Source organism: Pseudophryne corroboree, chromosome 5 (genome assembly GCF_028390025.1).
Source record: "Pseudophryne corroboree isolate aPseCor3 chromosome 5, aPseCor3.hap2, whole genome shotgun sequence".
NCBI lineage: Eukaryota > Metazoa > Chordata > Amphibia > Anura > Myobatrachidae > Pseudophryne > Pseudophryne corroboree.
In genome coordinates this window covers 323,105,688-323,133,138 of record NC_086448.1, presented here as the reverse complement: position 1 = coordinate 323,133,138, position 27,451 = coordinate 323,105,688, and the positions used below count along the sequence as shown (strand labels likewise).

Sequence of the window (27,451 nt, the reverse complement as noted above, 5' to 3'; positions counted from 1 at the left end):
CACATTTCTACCTTGTCGATGTGGTTTCTGCGAAAAATTCTATCTATTCCTGACGTTCATACATTCACTCAGGGCATACTAAGGATTCAGCCTCCCTATGTCCCTCCTGTGGCTCCTTGGGATCTGTCTGTTGTTCTTAATGCCCTTCAAGAGTTTCCGTTTGAACCTCTTGAGGCTGTGGACCGTAAATGCCTTACACTTAAGGTCATTTTTCTGTTGGCTATTGCCTCTGCTAGGAGGGTGTCAGACTTAGGCGCTTTGTCCTGTCGTCCATCCTTACTGATTTTTCACCGTGACCGTGTCATCTTTCCACCTTAACCAAGAGATTGTGGTTCCAGCCTTTATCTCTCCTGGTTTGTCCTCTAAAGAGCGGTCTTTGGATGTGGTACCAGCTCTCCATATATGTGTAGAAAGGACTGCCTCTTTCAGGAGATCAGATTCTCTTTTTGTACATTTTGGTTTTCACAAACATTGCTGGCCTGCGAATAAGCAGACCTTGGCCAGATGGATTAGAATGGTGATTGCACAAGCTTATGCGCAGGCTGGACTCCCAGGGCCCATTCTGCTCTATCTGTTGGACCTTCTTGGGCGGCCCTCTGTGGCGCGTCCGCTGAACAATTGTGCAAGGTGGCTACGTGGTCCTCAGTGAACACGTTCATCAGGTTCTATGCCTTTGATACTTCCGCCTCCCAGGATGCTTCTTTTGGACACCGGTTTCTTATGCCTGCTACAGTGCGTCCCCTCCCATGAGGAACTGCTTTAGAACATCCCCGATGTTATTCCCTGTGGAATACCAGTGTACATCGCTGTAGAAAAGGAGATTTATGTTAAGACTTACCATTGTTAAATCTCTTTCTACGAGGTACACTGGTTTCCACTGGGTGCCCACCCTGATGCACTTAGCTTCTTAGGGTTTGTATCGCATTAGCCGCTAGTCCCTTCTCCTGTCATGAGAATGTGGGTTTATGTGACTAACATCTACCATCTCTCTTACCTGCTACTGCATTGGACTGGTTAACAAAACTGAACTCCAGTGCCTGGAGGCGGGGCTATAGAGGAGGCTGTGCAGTGCATCCTGGGAACAGTCAAAGCTTTAGCCTGTTGGTGCCTCGGATCAAGATCCAACTCTACACCCCAATGTTATTCCCTGTGGAAACCAGTGTACCTTGCAGAAAGAGATTTAACAATGGTAAGTCTTACCATAAATCTCCTTTTTGGCAACTGGAAGTTGAGCCATTAGCCAGGTATGCCAATGTAAAACATGGCTGGCAATCATTAAAACATGCCATACATTTGGTTGGTCATCCTTTTTAAGGTCCTTTTTAAAACCACTGAATCTTTTACTGTATATGGGATGTAGTCAGGATCCCGACGGTGAAAATCCTGACATTCACAATGGATCCCAACGGTGAGTATTTGGGTTAGTTTTCTGGTTAGGCTGCCGAAGGGGATGGTTAGGTTGCCACATGGGACGGTTAGGGTTAGGCTGCAGGAGGGGTTAGAGTACTCACCGGGATCTGTCCACATTGTGACTGTCAGGATTCAACTGTCTGTATTCTAACCATCAAGATTCTGACCACTAACATTTCGTACCCAACCCCTCTTATAACCCCTGTAGATGTATAAACAATAATTTGATCTCCTTTATAGCTGAGTAACCTTTTTAAATGGCACTCAGCAGCATGGTCAATCACAACACTTCGGAATCAAAATCAGTTCTATTGGCCAAGTATACAAATATATACAAGGACTTTTTTCTGGTTAGCCACTACTCCTAAAATGATGTGAAAAAACAGCAGTAAATTTACAGAACATTCAATCAACACTCAAACAGTATGTGCGCCCCACTGTGAGTATTTAAAAATTAAAAGTATCCCCATTCCCATGTTAATTGTTTAACAAAATAACCGCTTGTGAGAAAAAAATGTTCAAATGTCCAGAAGCTTTAACCCGGCATGCTCTATACCACCTTCCAAACGGAAGTAGCCGAAATAAATCATAACTTGGATGTGTTGAATCCACCTTAAAATTACTTGCCCGTCTGCTAATTCTTGTCAAGTATAAATCCTAAATGGGTATGGGAATCCAGGTCGACACCAAAAAGGGCGACACACCTTAGATCGACACACCTTAGGTCGACATGGACAAAAGGTCGACATGAACAAGGTCGACATGGAAAAGGGTCAACATGAGTTTTTTATGGGGGTGTTTTTAGTGTCGTTTTCTTCGTAGAGTGACCGGGAACCCCAAGTAGTGCACCGTGTCCCCTTGCTTCGGGCAAGGTGCCTCGCTACGCTACCGCTGCGCTTGGCACAGGTTACCGTTCCCAATTGTAGTCCACGTGGATCGGAAAGTATGAAAAAGGTCAAAAAAATAAAAAATAAAAAAGTGAAAAACTCATGTCGACCTTTTGTCCATGTCGACTTAATGTGTGTCGACCAATTGGTGTCGACCTAAGGTGTGTTGATCTTTTTGGTGTCGACCTGGAGTCCAGATACCATCCTGAATGGGGGGAGATTGACACCATTATTTCCTTCTGTAGCTCTTATTACCCTTTGAAGTCTGTACTTCTCCAGTTTTGTAATCGATCCAAACCATATAGTGAGTGATGAACAAAAAGCTACTGAGTAGAAAAGAGTCAACAATTCCTTCGTCAAATTAAACTTCCTGAGCTGTCGCAAAAAAATATAACCTTTGCTGAGCTTTCTTCGCAATAGCGTCCATGTTTGATCTCCACTTTAAGTCCCTGGAGATTGTAGACCCCAGAAACCTGAAGGTATCCGCTACAGCACCACAATATCATTAATAGTTATCGGAGACACCACAGGAGGATGCCTCCTAAAATCCACTATCATTTCCACCGTTTTTAGGGGATTTAACACCAATTAATTCTGACTGCACCACAAGGACAACTATTCAACCTCCATTCTATAAGTGGACTCCTCACCATACCTGATAAGACCAAAAACCGTGGCATCATCTGCAAATTTCAAGAGCTTCACACATGGATAACTCAAGGTGCAATCATTTGTGTATAGAGAGAATGTCCGGTCCGGGTGTTTTTGTGAATCCGTTAACCCGGGACCAACCACAGGTGTAGGTGCTGGGGTATGAAGAAAGCAGGGAGGACAAAGAAAGTTCCGTTCCATATATTTATTGAAATTAACAATTCCAGTAAAGAGTTAAATGACAAGTTGTTAATCATCATATCATATACTGAAGTATTGCAGGAATGGCAGAAATAATATGCAGGATAAATCTCAAAGACAAATAAAAGAAATGTTCATGGTACTGTATATAAAACAAGCTGATGAATAAATGTTGAATTGTCCAAATATAAACAAGCTTTGATGCTGAACTGCAGAATGTGTTTAACTGGTTAATGCAGACATGAAGAAATAACTGTAAGGATTTGCAATGGAGTTTTGAGAGTTAACTGAGACTGTGAAGAATTATCCTTGTTATGACAACATAGAAAATATAAAGTACTGAATTGGGTTACTTGCGGGTTCCGGAGATCACTGTGAAACTGTAGTAGATGACAAGGTGATGAATGGGTTAAATGCAGAGTTGAACAAACGAACAGCTGAGGGAAATGGAATCCTCCAAACTTTGAATGGTAGGCCGACAAGGTAACCTCATGCAAGACTCTGGGAATTCAACTGTTTCCAGTAGGTGAGCAATTAACTGACAGCACAGCGGAGAGCCGGTGGATCTTTCAGCAGTGAAGGCTGCAGACGGACCTCTGGGAACGGAGGCGATATCTGGACCACGGGAATCACACAGGAATGCACGGAGAGAGCGCAGAGCTAGAGCACAGCGTTGATACAACAAAGCACTGGCCCAGAGTAACATAATCCCAGCCTACTTAAAGGCAGCACAAGCACGGGATTGGCTTACACTTGCCCACAGGTGTTTTCACAAGTGCTCTGTATTACCTATTTGGTCTCCAACATGGCCACCTCCTATACAGCAGACACATCGCAGTGCCTTAGGCCATTTGGTCCCCGCACTCACAGTTCCCAGATTCTGCATTACCTGTGCCACCGATCACGCCGCGTCCCCACACGGGCGCACAGCACTGCGAGCAACCGCACTGGCAACGGATGAACCCCAGAACCCGCAAAGGTAAGAGACCGGTTCGTGACAGTACCCCCTTTTCTACGGGTGGTCTCCGAACACCTTTGAACCTTATCAGGATTTTTGGAGAAGTATTTCTGTACCAGTCTTGGAGCATGAACATCTTCAGAGAAAACCCAGGATCTCTCCACCGGACCGTAACCCTTCCAGTCGACCAGAAACTGTAAACGTCCATATCGGGAACGTGAGTCCACAATCTCTTTAACTTCAAATTCCTCATTCTGCAAAGAGTGAACTTTAGGAGATTTGGACTGGGTAGTTCGGAACTTATTGAGAATCAAAGGCTTCAGTAAAGATGTATGAAAGGCGTTAGGAATTCTCAAAGACGGTGGCAACTTGACTTTGTATGACACAGGGTTGAGTACTTTTACAATGGGAAATGGACCAATAAACTTGGGAGCAAATTTCTTAGAAGGAACTTTGAACCTGAGATTGCGCGTAGAAATCCAAACTTGGTCTCCCACCTTGTAATTCGGTACAGCTTTACATTTTCTATCTGCAAAAGATTTATAACGAGCTGAAGTTTTGACCAACGACTTACGCACACAACTCCAGATTCTGGATAGACGTTGAAGCTCTTGATCTGCTGCTGGAACCTCTAGGGCTGGCAATGGATGGAACTCTGGCACACGAGGATGAAAGCCGAAGTTAATATAAAAGGGCGTAGATTCTGAAGACGAATGGAAGAGATTATTATGAGCAAATTCTGCCAATGGAAGGTAGTCAACCCAGTCATCCTGTGAGGACGATATATATAGCCGGAGAAATATTTCAAGGTCTTGGTTTACTCTCTGTTTGTCCATCTGTCTGAGGATGATATGCAGAAGAATAGTTCAACTTGACATTTAAAGATGAACAAAGCGACCTCCAAAACTTGGCCACAAACTGTGTTCCCCGATCAGAGATGATCTCTCGAGGAAGGCCATGTAACTTGAAGATTTCAGAGATGAACAATCTGGCTAATAAAGGGGCTGATGGTAACCCAGTTAATGGAATGAAATGTGCCATTTTCGAAAATCGATCCACTATCACCCAAATGTTATTTCGCCCTTTTGATGGAGGTAGATCGGTCACGAAATCCATTGAGATATGAGTCCATGGTTGTTTGGGTATGGATAATGGATGTAATAAACCTGGTGGAGAACTTCTTGGACTCTTATGTTGGGCACATTTAGGACATGCTGCAATAAACTCTTGGACATCGGCTTTGAGACGTGGCCACCAATAAGACTGTTGAATAAACTTGAGAGTCTTTAGAACCCCAGGATGACCCATGAAGGCAGAGGAGTGAGCCCAGGTAAGCAGCCGTTTTCGAAGATTTGTGGCGACAAAGGTCTTGCCAGGCGGAGGAACCGGAGAGGTTCGAGTCATTAAAAAGGACGTAGGATTTACAATGGCTTGATTCGTGGTAGCATCATTTGATTCAGAAGAAGCAAAGGACCGAGAAAGGGCATCTGCCTTTTTGTTCTGAGACCCTGGACAATAGGTGAGCTTGAAATTAAATCGTGTGAAGAAAAGCGCCCATCGAGCTTGTCGTGGATTTAAGCACTGAGCTGACTGCAGATATAGAAGATTCTTATGATCAGTATATACTGTAATGCGATGTTGTGCTCCTTCTAGAAGGTATCTCCACTCCTCAAATGCCAACTTGATGGCAAGTAATTCTTGCTCACCGATTGCATAATTACGCTCGGCCGGGAGGAACTTACGGGAGAAATATCCGCAGGGATGGACTTTTTTATCTTCAAAGACTTGGGATAACACAGCTCCTACTGCTTCTGTAGATGCATCCACCTCTAGTAGAAAGGGACGATTCAAATCAGGCTGTCGAAGAATGGGGGCTGACACAAAGGCTTGCTTTAAATCAGAGAAGGCTTTGATTGCTTCAGAAGACCAGTTCGTAGGATTTGCTCCCTTGCGAGTTAGGGCTGTGATGGGAGCAGCTAACGTAGAGTAATTCTTAATGAATCTCCTATAGAAATTAGCAAAGCCAAGAAATCGCTGAATCCCCTTGAGAGTTGTAGGAGTGGACCAATCTCGGATAGCTTGTACCTTACCGGGATCCATACATAGCTCTGATCCAGAAATGATGTAACCAAGGAACGGTATGGAAGATACTTCAAAAGTGCACTTCTCTAACTTACAATAAAGTTGATTTTTCCTCAGACGTGTCAGTACCTCTTTAACTTGGTGACGGTGAGACTTTAGATCCTTAGAGAATATTAGGATATCATCCAGGTACGCTACTAGACACTTGTAGAGAAGATCACGAAAAAGTTCATTCACATAGCTTTGAAAAACTGCAGGTGCATTACAAAGACCAAAAGGCATTACAAAGTATTCGTAATGCCCATCCCGGGTATTAAAAGCAGTCTTCCACTCATCCCCTGCCCAGATGCGGATTAAATTGTAGGCCCCTCGGAGATCCAGTTTTGTAAACACAGTAGCTCCCTTTACCCGGTCAAATAACTCTGGAATTAAGGGTAATGGATACTTGTTTTTCACAGTGATCTCATTGAGTCCACGGTAATCTATGCATGGTCGTAACCCACCGTCCTTCTTCTTAACGAAAAAGAATCCGGCTCCTGCAGGTGAAGAAGATGGTCTGATAAATCCTTTGGTTAGATTTTCCTGTATATAATCAGACATAGCTTGCGTCTCTGGGATGGATAGCGGATAAATTCGTCCCCTAGGAGGTGTTTTACCCGGAACCAGGACAATTGGGCAGTCCCATTCGCGATGAGGAGGTAGAGAGTCTGCTGCTTGTTTACTGAAAACATCCGCAAAGGATTGATACACCGGAGGTAGGTCGGGAAGGCTAATTGACCGGAGAGGTACAATTGAGGCTAAACAGTCCTTGGTACAAGATTTACCCCATGAAAGGACTTCCATGGTTTGCCAATTAAGTTGAGGATTATGTTTCTGCAGCCAAGGTAAACCAAGTATCACATCTTGAGAGGCTTTGGGAATCCCGTAGAAGGAGAGGTATTCGGAATGGAGCACACCAACTTTCATCTTGAGACATACGGTTCGATGAGTAATTATACCATCTGGAATTCGACTTCCATCCACTGCTTTAACGGCAACTGCTGCTTCCAGAGGCATGGTTTGAACTTTAGACCGTATGACAAAGGCTGAGGAGATGAAGTTCTCGGCTGCCCCGGAATCTAGGAGAGCTGAAACTTTCACTGTAGAACTTGGAACTTCTAATTGAATAGACAAGGTCGGCTCTTTCCCAGAACGTGATTCTAAAGTAACTCCTAGCTTAACCTCCCTTGAATAAGCTAGGAGCGAGAGTTTTCCAGGCCGGAGTTTGCAGGATTTAACCAAATGTTCGGAGGACCCACAGTACATGCAGAGGTTACCCTGTCGACGACGAAGTCGTTCTTCCTCTGTGAGGCGAGAGCGCCCAATCTGCATAGGTTCTTCTGTTGTTACCGGCGACTGTGATTAAGAATCTTGTCGAGGCCTAGGATGATAACGTGGACTGGATCGCTCTGTCCTGGATTTCTCTAAACATCGCTCTCTGTAGCGTAGGTCAAGTTTGTTACAGAGAGAAATCAATTCATCCAGTTTAGTAGGCACATCCCGGATGGTTAAATCATCCTTGATTTTCTCTGAAAGTCCATTCCAAAACGCGGCGATCAGGGCCTCCTCATTCCAATTTAACTCTGAAGACAACGTGCGAAACTGAACAATATATTGACTGACAGGACGTAAACCTTGACGTAGACGGAGAATCTCCAAAGATGCTGAGGTGGTTCTGCCTGCTTCGTCAAAGATTCTCCGGAAGGATGATACGAACTCCTTGTAATTAGAGAGGATAGGATCACCTCTTTCCCATAATGGTGATGCCCACTCCAGAGCCTGACCGGAGAGGAGGGCAATAATATATGCAACCTTAGCACGAGCTGATGGGAAACTGGTGGACAACAGTTCGAACTGGATCTCGCATTGATTCAGGAATCCTCTGCAAAGTTTTGGAGTTCCGTCAAACTTACTCGGAGAGGGTAACTGCAAGCGGGACGTAGGCAACATCACAGGAGAAACTGTAGTGATAACTGGGACAACCGGAGTTGGAATCTGGACTTGAGACATTTTAATAGCCGTATGAAGAGTCTCTAAACGGTCTGCCATAGTTTGCATAAACTGCACTATTTGTGTCTGTATAGACTCCTGGTTTTCCAGACGGGAAAGGATATCTGACGTAGCACCGCCTCCTGCGAATTGGTCACTTGACGGATCCATGTGGCCAGTGCTTACTGTCAGGTCCGGGTGTTTTTGTGAATCCGTTAACCCGGGACCAACCACAGGTGTAGGTGCTGGGGTATGAAGAAAGCAGGGAGGACAAAGAAAGTTCCGTTCCATATATTTATTGAAATTAACAATTCCAGTAAAGAGTTAAATGACAAGTTGTTAATCATCATATCATACTGAAATATTGCAGGAATGGCAGAAATAATATGCAGGATAAATCTCAAAGACAAATAAAAGAAATGTTCATGGTACTGTATATAAAACAAGCTGATGAATAAATGTTGAATTGTCCAAATATAAACAAGCTTTGATGCTGAACTGTAGATGTGTTTAACTGGTTAATGCAGACATGAAGAAATAACTGTAAGGATTTGCAATGGAGTTTTGAGAGTTAACTGAGAGACTGTGAAGAATTATCCTTGTTATGACAACATAGAAAATATAAAGTACTGAATTGGGTTACTTGCGGGTTCCGGAGATCACTGTGAAACTGTAGTAGATGACAAGGTGATGAATGGGTTAAATGCAGAGTTGAACAAACGAACAGCTGAGGGAAATGGAATCCTCCAAACTTTGAATGGTAGGCCGACAAGGTAACCTCATGCAAGACTCTGGGAATTCAACTGTTTCCAGTAGGTGAGCAATTAACTGACAGCACAGCGGAGAGCCGGTGGATCTTTCAGCAGTGAAGGCTGCAGACGGACCTCTGGGAACGGAGGCGATATCTGGACCACGGGAATCACACAGGAATGCACGGAGAGAGCTCAGAGCTAGAGCACAGCGTTGATACAACAAAGCACTGGCCCAGAGTAACATAATCCCAGCCTACTTAAAGGCAGCACAAGCACGGGATTGGCTTACACTTGCCCACAGGTGTTTTCACAAGTGCTCTGTATTACCTATTTGGTCTCCAACATGGCCACCTCCTATACAGCAGACACATCGCAGTGCCTTAGGCCATTTGGTCCCCGCACTCACAGTTCCCAGATTCTGCATTACCTGTGCCACCGATCACGCCGCGTCCCCACACGGGCGCACAGCACCGCGAGCAACCGCACTAGCAACGGATGAACCCCAGAACCCGCAAAGGTAAGAGACCGGTTCGTGACAGAGAAAAGCAAAGGGAAGGGGAAAGAACACATCCTTGGGGAGCCCCTATACTAGTTGTCTGAACACTAGATGAAAACTTCCCCAGCCTGGCCTGCTGCCTCCTAGCTCTCCAAAAAATGACTAATTTAGAGTAAACAAACATGGAACAATTGTATTGAATGCTGAACTGAAGTCCACAAACAGGACCCTCGCATATGCAACTGGCAAATCAAGATGTTGAAGGTTGTAATGCAGCGCCATGTTGACTGCATCATCCACTAATCTGTTTGCTCAATAAACAAACTGTGTGGGGTCCAAAAGGGGCCCTGCAGGTCCTTTAGAAGGGTCCTCACTAATCACTGAAACGTTTTCATGATCACAGACGTCCGTGCAACCGGTCTATAATCATTTAAACCCATAATAGACAATTATCTTTTAGGCACTGGGATGATCGTAGAACACTTCAGGCAAGAAGGAACTACAAACAATTCTAAAGCTCTGTTAAAGATCTTTGCAAAAACAGGGTTCAGCTGTTCACAGATTTTCAGGCTTGATGGCGATACCACATCCTGTCCAAGAGCTGTCCTGGAACTCAGCCATCTGAACAGTTTAGTCGCCTCCTCCTCCCTCATCCTTAATGCAGGTGAAATTCCCGTAAAACAAGATAGGAAGATAACAGGATGGGACCGTTATTTCAACAGTGTGGTCATAGGTGGTAAGCTATGTGGAATCAAACTTTTCAAACCTACAATAAAAACCATTCAGCTCGTCAGTCAGTTTCTGGCTCACAGCAGAGCGGGTAGATGTCTTCCTATAGTTGGTAACAGTCTGCAGACCTCTCCACACTGACATAGGATCATTGGCTGAAAACATATCTATTACCATTTTGCCACCCTAACCTTCTTAGATAGTGTGTTCCTGGCCTGATTATACAGGATTCTGGCCCTACTCCTATAAGCCTCCTCATTGGCATGGCAAAGCCACCTAATCTTTGCCATAAACCAAGGTTTATCGTTGTTAAAAGTACGAAAAGTTTTTATTGGCATACATCCTCACAGAAACTAATATATGATGATACAGCATCAGTAAAATCATTCAAATCAACAGCTGCAGCCTCAAAAACACTCCAATCAGTACAATCAAAACATGTCTGGAGTTCCAACTTTGCCTCATTAGTCCATCTCTCCACAGTCTTAACAGATCTGAATTTCTGCTTATAAGTTGGAAGAAATTGAACTAGACAGTGATCTGAAAAGCCCAAAGGCATCCTATAAGATAATATAACAGTGATCCAATACACTAACATCCCTTGTAGGACACATAACATGCTGCCTATACCTCGGCTGAGTTCCTGGCTGAGCTTTGCCTTGTTAAAGTCTTCCAATACACAGGCCTAGTGCAGAGTTTATCGGCACCCTAGGCAAAACATCAGCCTACTGTTCCTAACCACCACCAAAACACAGTTCCCAGCCCTTTAGATGAAAATGTCACTTACAGTATAAGTTCCGCATCCACCACTTGCATTAAATGCACCAAGGATGTTTCTTGCAGAGATATCCTTAATTTTGTGTCAAACTTTGTGGCATCCCTAAACCCATCTTCCCCCCTTCCCCCTACACACACACACACACACACACACACACACACACACACACACACACACACACACACACACACACACACGCACCCAAGATCCCGGCGCCCTAGGCAGCTTCCTAATGGTAGAGCCAGCCGTGCCAATACAATAAGCAGATAGTCTGGCTGATTTTTCTCCAAGTTAGCGATAGACGCAGCCAGATGCTGTAATACTTACACAAGCCTGGGGAGTAATATACACCCCAACCAGAATAAACAAGGCAAACTCTTGCTGGCAATAAAATTTTTACAAGTAATGCAGAGACTCCAGCTGAGTAATGTCCCATCCATACACCAGCCTTCGTTAATATAAAAACAAATCACCCCTCCTCTTATTTTTCCTGAGCTCTCCATATCTTGGTCTCCTGCGTAGAACCCAAATCCTGACAAATGCAATAGATTATCGGGAACATGCTCTCCCAGCCACATTGTTATCTGGCATCATGTTCATGTGCATTGTCACCTCTGAATTGACATTTGTGCAGTGCTCGCCAGTACTTCTGCTGCAGCTTCATAGTGCATTTATATAAAATAGAAAGAGAAAGGGATGGCTTTCAGCAAGGGGATCAATAAACGTTGGATGTCTGACTTCTCTCAGCTAGTGTCCCAGGAAAAAGATTTATGGCTCCTGGGATTAAGTTTAGGCCTACGTTATTACAGTCTATTTAGAAGTTATACAGAATGGACATGTTTTAGATTTATATGTTATGAGTTTTTTTTGTAATTATAAGGATCTAATCTTTTTCATATATCAACATTCCATTTCCCAATAGTTTCATACCTTTCTTATAAATTATATAACTATAAAACCAAAGGCAACTGAGCTAGAACACATGTTGATGGGAAGGTCATGAGACGAATGCTGTGGGGGGTATCCAATTAGCCGCTTTAATTTACCGCAGCTAATTGTCCCACTTGGGGCTATCTAATCAGCCCTAATAAGCTTGCGCGAGACACGGCTTACTGGGGACATTGTGTCACCTGCCACAGGCAAGTGAAACCAAATCCCCAGAAACAGCCGTTTTCATTCGAAAATGGGACGGTTTCTTCCGAAAACACACAGGTTTCACTTAACCTATGTGTTTTTTCGGGAGGAAAGCTGTTTTTTTTTGTTTTTTTTTACTACAGGTGATCCAAAAAAAAATAATTTATCGGTGAAACATCAGAAAAAAGTGCAAAAAACCTCCATGTTTTTTCACCTCTAATTGGATACCCCCCTGTGTGTCTTGATTGTTGTGGTCTTTTATTACAGCATGTGTACAGCACAGCTCACTGTTTCTTATCCGTGTCCAGATGAAAAAAGCTGCGAAGAGGCATCCCACTTTCACTGTCTTCAAAACACTGCAGCTTGACTGATGCTACTTATGATTATCTATCCTGTAGCAGGCTTTGACTCTGCTGGCATGTTTGCAACAAAAAAAACATAAAAATAGTGAACACCAAAACTTTTAAGTGAATGAAAGAAACACTGGTAGTAACAATTGGATGTATTTGTGCTTTCCATAAACTTGACTCCAAATTTTGAAATAATCCTGTTTACCTTTAATTTTCATACTTCTCCCAGTTTTTCGATTGCTGTTCAAAATTAGACCCAGATTTATCAAGCCTGGGAGAGTGATAAATTGCACGGTGATAACAGCCAATCAGCCCCTAACTGCCATGTTATAGTCTGTGTTTGAAAAATGACTGATTGGTTCATACTTTATCACCGTACAATTTAGCAATCTCCAAGGCTTGTTAAATCTTGGTCTCAGTTTCATGATGAAGTTAAGCACACATGTACAGTATATGTCCATTTACACTTTATGGGCGCTATTGAAATTGATACTGCCACCTACATAGAGCGGAAGCAGTATGTGTTCTATGGTAATATGCATCAGAATAATGGTGCTTAACCCCTTAATGGACAGTGTGCTATTGTTCATGCATCACCACTGTCAGATGGGACCCATTAAAGAGATGCATACAGTTCTGACAATCTGGGAAACTAAACAACCTATCCTTGGGTAAGGAACCAGTGGTTGCTCACCTCTACCTTAGAATATAACCCATCCATGCACTAGAAATGAATGATATATATTGAAATTTCCAGCAATTCCAATAATGGTCCCATACATAGCAAGACTACCCATGTACAGAATATTTATACAGTTACAGTATCTTATGTTAATATTCGAGGATTTTAGCTTCCGTGGTAGCTCTAAATGTACAAGCTGTTAAAGGTAAATACTGATAAAGAATTTCAGGATCTGCTAAATACTGTATATTACAGTTATTGCTACCTGCTGTAGTTGTACAGACCATTATGCTTGGCAGATCTTCAAATCCGTTATTATGTCTGAGTCTAACAGTTGCTCATATGAGTGTCTCATATCAGATGTAGGATGTTTTGATAAAGTGTCTCTGGAACATCATATGAACCATTGCGATAGAGTGTGACACATAATAGACACACACCACTCCCCCCAACACTGATAGGACCTTTTATCACAAAGCTATCTGTAACAGTAACTGGCATGTACAATTGTTGCAATGCCGTCTGAAATATTTATGTCAGTGTAAGTTTGCTGCTGTAGTATAGGTAGGACTGAGAATGGGTGTAGTATGGTAAGCCGGCGGTCGGGCTCCCGGTGGCCAGCATACCGGTGCCGGAATCCCGACCGCCGGCATAACGACAGCTGGGCGAGCGCAAATGAGCCCCTTGCGTGCTCGCCACGCTGCGGGCACTGTGGCACGCTACGCTATCTATTCTCCATCCAGGGAGGTTGTGGACCCCCAAGAGGGAGAAAAGGTGTCGGTATGCCGGGTGTCGGGATTCTGGCACCGGTATACTGTGCGCCGGGATCCCAACAGCCGGCAAACTGAAGACCACCCCCGAGAATAGAGTAGACATCAAGATCACCTAATGCCAGCACACCACCTTGTGGCGAGCAAAGCGGACCGAGCCACTGAGCCCGCAGCGTGGCAAGTGATGCGAGCCGCGACAGGATGAATTTCAACATATTTGGAAAAATGTAACCCCCCCCACAAAATAACATAATTTTCTTTTTAGTGTCAACCTTTTGACTGTATACCATATGTGCTGACATAGTGACTGTTTATCTTTTAACTGTCTAACGTCTATACCACACCCATGTGCTACTATGTGCCCTGCTGGGAATTTTTATCTATAGGTGAAGTAATGTTTGTATTTGTTTTTCCTCGAATCTACTAAAATATCTATCACACAGTAATGTCTGTGTCGGAACTACAATGAGTAGAGGTTCAGCAGACCTTGTTGTAGTAGTGAGTGATCAGTCTTATGGCACGATTGTTAATGATACAAGCAAAATTAAACAAAGGATTAAAAGAAAATCTGTTTCGCTACATCATGGTCTAACATTGTAAAATGAATTTGCATTAGCTATCCTCTTGCCATAATGCTCAGTGGACAGCATCAGCTCCTACTGCCTCCTACCCAGCATTCCCAGACAAGAACATGCACCTTGGTACTTTTTTAGATGTCTTTTTCCATAACAGTTTTGATTGCTATAGACAGCTACAAGTATTACAAAGGTCTAAACCGCACAATACTATACATCATTATGGAAACTAAACACAATCTGGAGGCTATTCAGAGATGAACGCAGATCGCTACATATGCAGACAGATCTGCGTTCATATCTGCACATGCTGAGGCATGTGTGAGGCTGCCTTTCCGATGCGTCCGCAATCTAATTGTGGGTGCATCGGTCAGACTGTCTGCCGCCATTTTGTCTTCAGAGCGGCTGCGTGTGACATCACACAGCCCCCCCAAAAAATTTTTTCCCGCCCTGCCTCTGTTGGCCCTGCCCCCCCAAACGCCACTTTGCTGCCCCGAAAACGCCCGCCGCTGTCAATCACATTGTGGTCGCATCCATCAGGGATGCGACCGCAATGTGTGTGGCTGCTGCGCTTGTGAGTTTGCCACCATCTGCAAACTGCCCAGAAGAGGTACCAGCAAGACGGGCCACCCCATAGTAACTAGCCACACACTGGAGATAGGTGCAGGGGGGAGGAGGGCCCTGGAGGCAGTCGGAGAAGGGCTGTGGGAGGGAGGAGGTGGAGCAGCCGGAAAGGGTATTATCTTCCTCCTTATACTTCCCGTATTAACTGTAGATGCCAGCTGCACGGAATAACATAACAGTAATGTCAGCGCTGGCGGCTGTGCGTGCCCGTACTGAGCAACACTTGAATCCCCCCTGGAGGTGAGGAGCAGCGTTAGCCTTTTATTATATAGGATACGATGGATTGTGAAGCTGACCAGTCATGGAAATACAGTACAATTACAGTTGACAAAATGAATGGAAAACTAGACCATCTCTCTGAAACATAGAATTATTTTTATTCCATTTTCCTCCTGCATAAATCACAACTACTGTATATCACCTGTTGGCTCTTGAGCTAACACATACTCAGCTTGGCATTGCCATGCTTTAAGCCTCAGTGCTATGTGGGTCCATCTTCTTTCCTTGATCTCATTTAACTATACTGTACCCTTAAGCTTTTTTGCCTTCAAGTTCTGATCCACTTGGTACTCAGATTGGGACATATTGAAGCAAGTGGGTGATTAACATTAGTGGGCGGAAGTCTTAATAATCTGCTGATAAAAACTGTCATCAGGTTGGCAGGTAATGACGATGTGAACCCTTCCCCCTCCCACCTTATTCAGTGATGCATCAGGGTAAAGGTAATAGCTGTGATAGAAGTTGGGATAGGGAGAAGGAGATGTGGGGAGGGGGTGGACAATAAGTGAGATGGAGAGACAGACAGGTAGAGAGAGACAGAGAAAAAAATAGATGAAAACCAGGCAATACCAGGCAGTTAAGCTAGTATCTAATAAAACTGCAGAAAGATGATAAAGCAATTGATATAAAAGTTCAATCTGTGTTATTATTTATCAATTAAAATTTGGCATTTGGGAGTACCTACAGGAAAATGATTGCTAACGTAATCCTGATCCATTTAGAAATGTTGCCAAATACAAGATGTATCTGTTTTAAAAGGCTGAAAGTGATCATCCATATTCAAAGCCATATTTAGCCTTCAGTTTAATTAAACCTGGATTTTTTCTGTAACTTAAGCCATACTAAAACATCTTATAAGACTCAATGCACAAAAGTCGTCTTATCTACATGGTGACATTTTTGGTACAGTTTTTCTGTAAAAATGACTGTTCTTGGCATGTGCGTATAGCATGCGGCTAGGTTGTACCTTCAAAATGTGTCCAGGTAATTTCCCGCAATACAAATCAGAATACAACAGATAACTAATGGCCTGAAGCAACACTGTCCACAATTGCAGCCAAAAAAATGTGTTCACCAAAAAGATGCATTACAACTATGGGGGTAATTCCAAGATGATCGCAGCAGGAAATTTTTTAGCAGTTGGGCAAAACCATGTGCACTGCAGGGGGGGGGGCTGATATAACATGTGCAGAGAGAGTTAGATTTGGGTGCGTTATTTCTATGACGTCCTAAGTGGATGCTGGGACTCCGTAAGGACCATGGGGATTAGTGGCTCCGCAGGAGACTGGGCACAACTAAAGAAAGCTTTAGGACTACCTGGTGTGCACTGGCCCCTCCCACTAAGACCCTCCTCCAGACCTCAGTTAAGATTCTTGCGCCCGGCTGAGCTGGATGCACACTAGGGGCTCTCCTGAGCTCCTAGAAAGAAAGTATATTTAGGTTTTTTATTTTACAGTGAGATCTGCTGGCAACAGACTCACTGCAGCGAGGGACTAAGGGGAGAAGAAGCGAACCTACCTAACAGGTGGTAGTTTGGGCTTCTTAGGCTACTGGACACCATTAGTTCCAGAGGGATCGACCGCAGGACCCGACCTTGGTGTTCGTTCCCGGAGCCGCGCCGCCGTCCCCCTTACAGAGCCAGAAGCAAGAAGTGTTCCGGAAAATCGGCGGCAGAAGACTTCGGTCTTCACCAAGGTAGCGCACAGCACTGCAGCTGTGCGCCATTGCTCCTCATGTACACCTCACACTCCGGTCACTGATGGGTGCAGGGCACTGGGGGGGCGTCCTGAGGGCAATATATGACACCTTGGCTGGCAAATGTAAATCATATATAGTCCTAGAGGCTATATAGATGTAAAATTACCCCTGCCAGTATTCCAGAAAAAGCGGGAGAAAGTCAGTTGAAAAAGGGGCGGGGCTTCGCCCTCAGCACACTGGCACCATTTTCTCTTCACAGTGCAGCTGGAAGACAGCTCCCCAGGCTCTCCCCTGTAGTTTTCAGGCTCAAAGGGTTAAAAAGAGAGGGGGGGGCACTAAATTTAGGCGCAATATATGTATACAAGCAGCTATTTGGGGAAAAATCACTCAGTTATAGTGTTAATCCCTGCATTATATAGCGCTCTGGTGTGTGCTGGCATACTCTCTCTCTGTCTCCCCAAAGGACTTTGTGGGGTCCTGTCCTCAGTCAGAGCATTCCCTGTGTGTGTGCGGTGTGTCGGTACGGCTGTGTCGACATGTTGGATGAGGAAGGTTACGTGGAGGCTGAGCAGAGGCCGATAAATGGGATGTCGCCCCCTGTGGGGCCGACACCAGAGTGGATGGATAGGTGGAAGGTATTAACCGACAGTGTCAACTCCTTACATAAAAGGCTGGATAACGTAACAGCTGTGGGACAGCCGGCTTCTCAGCCCGCACCTGCCCAGGCGTCTCAGAGGCCATCAGGGGCTCAAAAAACGCCCGTTACCTCAGATGGCAGACACAGATGTCGACACGGAGTCTGACTCCAGTGGCGACGAGGTTGAGACATATATACACAATCCACTAGGAACATCCGTTACATGATCTCGGCAATGAAAAATGTGTTACGCATTTTCTGACATGAACCCAAGTACCACATAAAAGGGGTTTTATTTTTGGGGAGAAAAAGCAGCCAGTGTTTTGTTCCCCCATCAGATGAATGAATTAAGTGTGTAAAGAAGCGTGGTTTCCCCCGATAAGAAACTGGTAATTTCTAAAAAGTTACTGATGGCGTACCCTTTCCCGCCAGAGGATAGGTCACGTTGGGAGATATCCCTTAGGGTGGATAAGGCGCTCACACGTTTGTCAAAAGGTGGCACTGCCGTCTTAGGATACGGCCAACTTGAAGGAACCTGCTGATAAAAAGCAGGAGGCGATCCTGAAGTCTGTATTTACACACTCAGGTTATATACTGAGACCTGCAATTGCCTCAGTATAAATAGGGCTGCTGCAGCGTGGTCTGATACCCTGTCAGATAATATTAATACGCTAAGACAGGGATAATATTTTGCTAACATTGAGCATATTTAAGACGTTGTCTTATATATAAAGGATGCACAGAGGGATATTTGCCGGCTGGCATCCAGAATTAATGCAATGTCCATTCTGCCAGGAGGGTATTAGAAACCCGGCAGTGGACAGGTGATGCTGCCTGTAAAAGGCACATGGAGATTCTGCCTTATAAGGGTGAGGAATTGTTTGGGGATGGTCTCTGGGACCTCGTATCCACAGCAACAGCTGGGAAGAAAAAAATTTACCTCAGGTTTCCTCACAGCCTAAGAAAGCACCGTATTTTCAGGTACAGTCCTTTCGGCTTCAGAAAAGCAAGCGGGTCAAAGGCGCTTCCTTTCTGCACAGAGACAAGGGAAGAAGGAAAAAAGCTGCACCAGCAGCCAGTTCCCAGGAAGTACTGGCGGCAATTCACAAGCTGTACTTCCAGCAGGTGAAAGCAAGGTACCCCTCCTTCAACAAGGCCGGGGTTACTATTCCAAAATGTTGTGGTACCGAAACCAGACGGTTCGGTGAGACCCATTCTAAAATTGAAAGCCTTGAACACTTATATACGAAGGTTCAAGTTCAAAATGGTATCGCTCAGGGCGATTATTGCAAGCCTGGAGAATTTCATGGTATCACTGGACATCAAGGATGATTACCTGCATGTCCCTATTTACCCTCTTCACCAAGAGTACCTCAATATTGTGGTACAGGATTGTCATTACCAATTCCAGACGTTGCCGTTGGTCTGTCCCCGGCACCGAGGTATTTACCAAGGTAATGGCCGAAATAATTATCCCGTACTTGGACGATCTCCTTAAAAAGGCGAGGTCCAGGGAGCAGTTGTTCGTCGGAGTAGCACTATCTCGGGAAGTGCTACAACAGCACGGCTGGATTCTAAATATTCCAAAGTCGCAGCTGGTTCCTACGACGCGTCTACTGTTCCTGGGTATGGTTCTGGACACAGAACAGGATAAAAAGGGTTTCTCCCGGAGGAGAAGTCCAAGGAGGAGTTGTCTCTAGACAGAGACCTCCTAATACGTATACAGGTGTCGGTGCATCAATGCACGCGAGCCCTGGGAAAGATGGTAGCTTCTTACGAAGAAATTCCATTCGCCAGGTCCCATGCAAGGATTTTCCAGTGGGATCTGTTGGACATGTGGTCCGGGTCGCATCTTCAGATGCATCGGCGGATAACCCTGTCTCCAAGGGTCAGGGTGTCGCTGTTGTGGTGGCTGCAGAGTGCTCATCTTCTAGGGGGCCGCGGATTCGGCATACAGGACTGGGTCCTGGTGACCACGGATGCCAGTCTTCGAGGCTGGGGGGCAGTCACACAGGGAAGGAACTTCCAAGGCTATGGAAAAGTCAGGAGACTGGCCTACACATAAATATTCTGGAACTTAGGGCCATTTACAATGCCCTAAGTCAGGCTAGACCCCTGCTTCAACACCGGCCGGTGCTGATCCAGTCAGACAACATCACGGCGGTCGCTCATGTAAACCGACAGGGCGGCACAAGAAGCAGGATGGCGATGGCAGAAGCCACAAGGATTCTCCGATGGGCGGAAAATCATGTGTTAGCACTGTCAGCAGTGTTCATTCCCGGAGTGGACAACTAAGAAACCTCCACCCGGGAGAGTGGGGACTTCATCCAGAAGTCTTCCAAATGATTGTACACCGTTGGGAAAGGCCACAGGTGGACATGATGGCGTCCCGCCTCAACTAAAAGTTACAAAGATATTGCGCCAGGTCAAGGACCCTCAGGCGATAGCTGTGGACGCTCTGGTAACACCGTGGGTGTACCAGTCGGTGTATGTGTTCCCTCCTCTTCCTCTCTTACCCAGGGTAATGAGAATAATAAGAAGGAGAGGCGTAAGAACTATACTCATTGTTCCGGGTTGGCCAAGAAGAGCTTGGTAACCAGAACTCCAAGAAATGATCTCAGAGGACCCATGGCCTCTGCCGCTCAGACAGGACCTGCTGCAGCAGGGGGCCTGTCTGTTCCAAGACGTACCGCGGCTGCGTTGACAGCATGGCGGTTGAACGCCGGATCCTGAAGGAAAAGGGAATTCCGGAGGAAGATATCCCTACGCTATTTGAAGCTAGGAAAGAAGTGAACGCAAACCATTATCACCGCATATGGCGGAAATATGTTGCGTACTGTGAGGCCAGGAAGGCCCCAAATGAGAAATTTCAGCTAGGTCGATTTCTGCACTTCCTACAGTCAGAGGTGACTATGGGCCTAAAATTGGGTTCCATTAAGGTCCAGATTTCGGCTCTATTGATTTTCTTCCAAAATTGAACTGGCTTCACTGCCTGAAGTTCAGACTTTTGTTAAGGGAGTGCTGCATAGTCAGCCCCCGTTTGTGCCTCCAGTGGCACCGTGGGATCTCAACGTGGTGTTGGATTTCCTGAAGTCGCATTGGGTTGAGCCACTTAAATCCGTGGAGCTAGAATACCTCACGTGGAAAGTGGTCATTCTGTGGGCCTTGGCCAGGCGTGTATCAGAATTGGCGGCTTTGTCATACAAAAGCCCTTATCTGTATTTTATATGGATAAGGCGGAATTGAGGACTCGTTCCCAATTCCTTCCTAAGGTGGTATAATTTTTTAATGTGAACCAACCTATTGTGGTGCCTGCGGCTACTTGGGACTTGGAGGATTCCAAGTTACTGGATGTAGTCAGGGCCCTGAAAAGTATATGTTTCCAGGACAGCTGGAGTCAGGAAAACTGACTCGCTATTTCTCCTGTATGCACCCAACAAGCTGGGTACTCCTGCTTCTAAGCAGACGATTGCTCGCTGGATCTGTAGCACGATTCAACTTGCACATTCTGCGGCTGGACTGCCGCACCCTAATTCTGTAAAAGCCCATTCCATGAGAAAAGTGGGCTCTTCTTGGGCGGCTGCCCGATGGGTCTCGGCTTTACAACTTTGCCGAGCTGTTACTTGGTCGGGTTAAAACATTTTTGTAAGAGTCTACAAGTTTGATACCCTGGCTGAGGAGGACCTAGAGTTTGCTCATTTGGTGCTGCAGAGTCATCCGCACTCTCCCGCCCGTTTGGGAGCTTTGGTATAATCCCCATGGTCCTTACGGAGTCCCAGCATCCACTTAGGACGTCAGAGAAAATAAGATTTTACTCACCGGTAAATCTATTTCTCGTAGTCCGTAGTGGATGCTGGGCGCCCATCCCAAGTGCGGATTGTCTGCAATACTTGTTCATAGTTATTGCCTAACTAAAGGGTTATTGTTGAGCCATCTGTTGAGAGGCTCAGTTATATTTCATACTGTTAACTGGGTATAGTATCACGAGTTATACGGTGTGATTGGTGTGGCTGGTATGAGTCTTACCCGGGATTCAAAATCCTTCCTTATTGTGTCAGCTCTTCCGGGCACAGTATCCTAACTGAGGTCTGGAGGAGGGTCTTAGTGGGAGGGGCCAGTGCACACCAGGTAGTCCTAAAGCTTTCTTTAGTTGTGCCCAATCTCCTGCGGAGCCGCTAATCCCCATGGTCCTTACGGAGTCCCAGCATCCACTACGGACTACGAGAAATAGATTTACCGGTGAGTAAAATCTTATTTTTGTTTCTGTGCAGGGTAAATACTGGCTGCTTTATGTTTACACTGCATTTTAGATTGCAGATTGAACTCACCACACCCAAATCTAACTCTCTCTGCACATGTTATATCTGCCCCCCTGCAGTGCACATGGTTTTGCCCAACTGCTAAAAAATTTCCTGCTGCGATCAACTTGGAATTACCCCCTATGTGCAAAGTAGCTTGCAATACATTCCAGTTGGCAACACTAATGTATACGCCTGGCATATATAACAGACATGTCCCATTTGTGCACGTTTTGTGCAACAAATGCATTTCACAGTATTGTATGCATCAGTGAGACATTATAAACGTAATACAATGCCTCCCAATATTGACAATGACAAAGTCGGGATTTTGCGAACGCCCATATTGGGGCAGAGCCTTATGGGTACGGGGGTGTGGCCTGAGATACTGTGCTGCCCCAAAGCAGAGGTCACATGGCACACAGAGCACTGGTCACCGTGCCCCCCCCAACTTTTACCCACTGTGGAACACTGCAACCAGCAGGTGACACAGTTACAGAAAATCAGTACTATTCCGCTTTCAGGGGTATTCAGAACAGCCAAAACAAAAACTGTATCCTGAATAATGTATCCTGAATAACACATTAACTCACACACAAAAGCAGCAGAGGGAATCACAATTGTAAAACCTATTCATGCAATCTTATACTCTCAAGGTTTTCCTATTCGTTTCAGACTGTTGTCCACTTGTTGACAATAGACTTTCAGGTCTGTGGCATTACAATCTGCTGCTGCGAATAACTGACATAGGGCTACAACTTCAAGTTTAGCTAAAGGCTTCAGCCATGATAACCTCCAGAAAATTCTGCATCTCTATTTGTGAATTTACTTTGACGGGCAGGTTCATTTAAGCGCAGCAGCCACTGGTTACAGTGGTTACGAGCATGAAGTCCCAGTAACTTATTTCTGCTTGCAGCTTATGGAAGTAAGCGCAGAAATCGGCTACCGTAACTGGCTGGGCAGTGTGCTGCGCAAGTCCTTGTCATTGTGAACAGCGAGATTGCGTATTTATAGGGTGCCCCATATTCCATAGCATTCACCAACCATCGTACACAAATACAGCTACATTAAATTGTAGTAGCTCATACACGACTATGATAAGTCAATATAGCAATGTTATAAATTACAACTATATACTGTACACTCATGTTTCTTATGTTTTTTTTTTAATTGTCTTAGAATCGCAACGAGATAAAAAATGGAGCAATTCTTCGGCTAACAGACTCCCCAGTGAGTACATACTGAATATTTGGATAAAGTACAAGCAAGGTCGATTTAGAAAGAGACAATAAATGTGGATAAGAGCAAAGAGTTATATTATGGACAGAACAGTTTAAAATGATTTAAAAAAGCAAACAAAATAAAAAAAAACAAAAAAAAACGTCTGTTTAAAACATAATAAAGTGAATGTCATTTGTAGATATTGTAATTTTTAAATGCTAGGAATTATTGAGCACAATCAAATATGTTTTTAACCAAATTTACAAACACGTCACTTAACAAGGGATACAGGTAAAATGCCGGCTGTCGGGATTCCGGCATTCAGGAGACCGACGCCTCAATCCCGACTGCCGGTGAAATGCCAACAGAGGAAATCCCGACCGTCGCCCTGTTCTCCTACTTCTTGGTTGGTGGGTCCACGCCACCAACTGAGTGAGAATAGAGCTTGTGGCGAATGAAGCAAGCCGCTGGGCCTTAAGCACGGCAGGCCCGTGAGGGGACTCTCTTCGAGGATTACGGCAGATGGGATGCCACTGTTGGTATACTGACAGCCGACTTACAATCTGCCTGTAACACATACCGGATCCCTTAATAATACTATAGATAATGTTAACTAAAATTAGTTGTTTATTGTCCCATTCTTTTTATGCGAGTCCAAAGACAGGTCTTATGGGCCCTACACACTTACCGATCCGCCGCGGAGCTGCCCGATGGCGGGGACGGCCAATGGGCGACCCGATGGCAGGGGGGAGGTGACGGGGGGAGGGAAGTTTCTTCACTCCCCCCCCGTCACCCGGCTCCATAGCACTGCATGCTAATATGGACAATCTCGTCCATATTGGCCTGCATGCATAAGCGACGGGGCACCAACGATTAACGAGCGCAGGGCCGCGCATCGTTAATCATTGGTGCCTACACAATGCACGATATGAACGAGTTCTCGTTCATTAATAATCGAGAACGTTCATATTGTGCATTTAATCTGGCAGTGTGTAGGGCCCTTAACTCTCCTATAAAGCTGCTTGTCAGACAAGTAGTCTATATGTGTTTGTTTATCTGTGTATATATGTGTATTTGTCTTACAAGCTGTTAGAAACTACATTAAAACCTGCCTTCATACTAACAGAAAGAAAGAAAGGAAAAAGTAATTTTAAAAAGCACTGTCAATAGTATTGCTCTGTTGGTAAAGTATGCAAGAGAGGGGAGATTCTAGATATGAAGTATAGATGACCATCGACCACTGATGCTTTACCATAGATGGTTGATTATTTTCCAATTGATGGCTGAGGCCCAATATTTGTAATGTGTTTTTTTTACCTCCCACTGCACATTGATTAGATCCACCCCATCACGCAGTGCTTAGCCATGCCCCTTCCCTTATTGGTCCATCACATTACCATATCCCACAGTAGTGATGCCCATGGGGGAAGCCATTGATGGTATGCGGCCATCAATGTAAAGTGCCAATGACGCCATAAATGGTGAACCAGTCTATGTCCATCGCTAATATTGCCTAAACATCAGTTTCAGTTAATATGAAGAAATATATCTTAAAGGTTTACGATAAATTATGAAAGAAAACATTGCTTCCATTTTAATTTGCCATTATTTGTTTAATGAGAGCACTACAGAGGTGTGTGTGTGTGTGTGTGTGTGTATGTGTATGTATATATATATATATTTTTTTATATATATATATATATATATATATATATATGTGTAGTCCATAGCAGCCGGCACTCCAACTCTGAAACAGCAACAAGTCTCCGTGCAGCAGTGTAAAATCACATGCACTCCTCCTGGAATCACGGCACTGGAGACAGTTTGTATATGAGCAAATTACTTGTATTCAGGTAGACGCACGTTTCGGAGCTACAGCTCCGTCCTCAGTACCTTACAAGATCAGAAAATCTTGATCTTGTAAGGTACTGAGGACGGAGCTGTAGCTCCGAAACGTGCGTCTACCTGAATACAATTTGCTCATGTACAAACTGTCTCCAGTGCCGTGATTCCAGGCGGAGTATGTATATATATATATATATATATATATATATATATATATATATATATATATATATATATATATATATATATATATATATATATAATGTAGAATTCTGATCCGCGCACACTAGTATGTCCAGAGTTTATTAGTTAACTCATGTAGTGCCCGCTCATCCACTCCTGCCAGGAGTCGGGGATTTCTAGGTAATGTCAAAAATAAGGAGAGCGCACCAGTGAATAATAATAAAAGGTAACAATTTACTTATGTAAATATCCACGTACATGTAGGTTTAGATTAATGCACTTAGCCACTCTCTCCGATAACTGCCGCCACGGTATACTCCTTCGGCCAGCGGGGTATTTCTCTCGGAGAAGCCGTCTGCTCTGTATCAAACGGGAACCAGAACTTCGTCTGCAGATGCAAGCCACGCCCAACGCGTTTCATCACTTGGGGACTTCGTCAGGAGCTGTGTTATTGGATCCTCAATGTTCACCTTTTAACCGTTGCTTTTTGCACTGATTGGTTAATTGCTTTAGGCTAATTTCTAACACTAATTACATTGTTTTTTAACCTCCTCTCTGTAATTTCATATACATTTGACAGAAACTCATAATTCACATAAGTAATAACTCGCAACAATAAAACTACCAATACTATTATAATGAATTAAAAAATCTTTTTTTGTCCAAAAATCATAACTGATTAGCCACCATACGATGCTATTCACGCTACTGGCCCCTTTGATTATTGTGCCTTAGTTTTTTCACATGGTTCCAATTTAGCTTTTCTAATTGTCTTTGCAACGAGCAGCATTCGCTTGTAGCTATCAGTATATGTTTTTAGGGCTCACAAATTTATATCATATTTATTTAATACATCATAGACATTTCTCTCTCTTAATAATAATACAATAATTTTAAAAAAGACATACTGAAATATGACTGATACACATATCTATTCAGTCCAATCTAAAATCTATATACTCCTACTTCTATATCCCCCTTCCTACTAATAACCAGACTCTCATGAAGACCGGAGCGTTACATCTGATCTGTTCTGACAGGACATGATTTCCGAGTGTTCGCCACTCCCCATCGGGTGCTAACACCAACTACGATAGGGACTACACTCGGATTTCTTTCCCTATCAGTGTAACAGAAACGGTACGATGTCGCATCCCTCATTCAATCCATCTGGGGTTAATGTGCCTAGCGTGTAGATCCAGAAGGTTTCCCGTTGTGATAACAGCTTTAGAATGTCTCCCCCTCTATTACCTAAATGTACTTGCTCTATTGCTTTAAATGATAAATTCTCTATCCTAGAATCACAACATTGCTGAAAATGACGGGGCACACTATGATTGAGTACTTTGTTATTAATATTTCTTGTGTGCTCCAAAATCCTTATTTTGAGCTGCCTCTTAGTTTTTCCTGTGTATCTCTTCCCGCATTTACATTCCAACATGTATATAACGTGTACTTAGACAATTTAGTTTCCCTTTTATCATCCATGATTTTTGTTTGTCATGACTCCAGATCTTTTTGTTGTCCCTACTTGCCAATTTACATATTTTACACTTATTACAGGGGAAGAAGCCCTGCAAATTGCTCAACCATCCCTCTTTCTTTTCAGTTAAAGGGTTACTGGGTGCTATTATTGATTTTAGATTTTTTGTTTTTCTGCATATAACTTGCGGTTTATCTGGTAATATTCCCTTTAATACTGGGTCTAGTTCTAACACCCCCCCAGTGTTTTTCAAGAATTCTTGTGACATCTCCCAATTTGCTATTAAATGTTGTGACAAACGGAATGTTACAGAACTTATTTGTTGACTCCCTCTTTTTATACTTCACAAGATCTTTTCTATCTCGGCTTCTAACCCTCAGTATTGAGTCATTTATTAACCCTTCCGGGTAACCTTTTTCTCTAAAGCGTTGCCCGTATATTTCTGCTTGCTCATTATATTTTTCTACTGTTAAACAATTACGCCGCAATCTAATAAATTGCGAGTATGGTATGTTTGAAACCCATTTTTTATGGTGGCAGCTATCAAAATGAACATAGCTGTTACAATCCACCTTCTTAATGTGCGTGTATGTAACTACTTGATCTCCTTTTGCACAACTTGTACTGTCCAAGACTAAATCTAAGAACTCTATCTTCTGTTTATTTATGTTAGACGTGAATTTAAGATTATAAATATTAG

The 27,451-nt window shown here is 44.1% G+C and overlaps 1 protein-coding gene across 4 annotated transcripts in view; it reads left to right on the top strand.

Annotated features, from left to right (window-relative positions):
* The window catches only part of ELMO1 (engulfment and cell motility 1), a 910,002-nt gene that overhangs the window by 194,548 nt on the left and 688,003 nt on the right, over nt 1-27,451 (top strand). For all 4 annotated transcript variants that reach the window (XM_063922511.1, XM_063922512.1, XM_063922514.1 and 1 more), the window contains one exon: nt 23,199-23,249. In XM_063922511.1, coding sequence (XP_063778581.1) covers nt 23,199-23,249 — 51 coding nt within the window. The remainder of the gene's footprint in view (nt 1-23,198; nt 23,250-27,451) is intronic.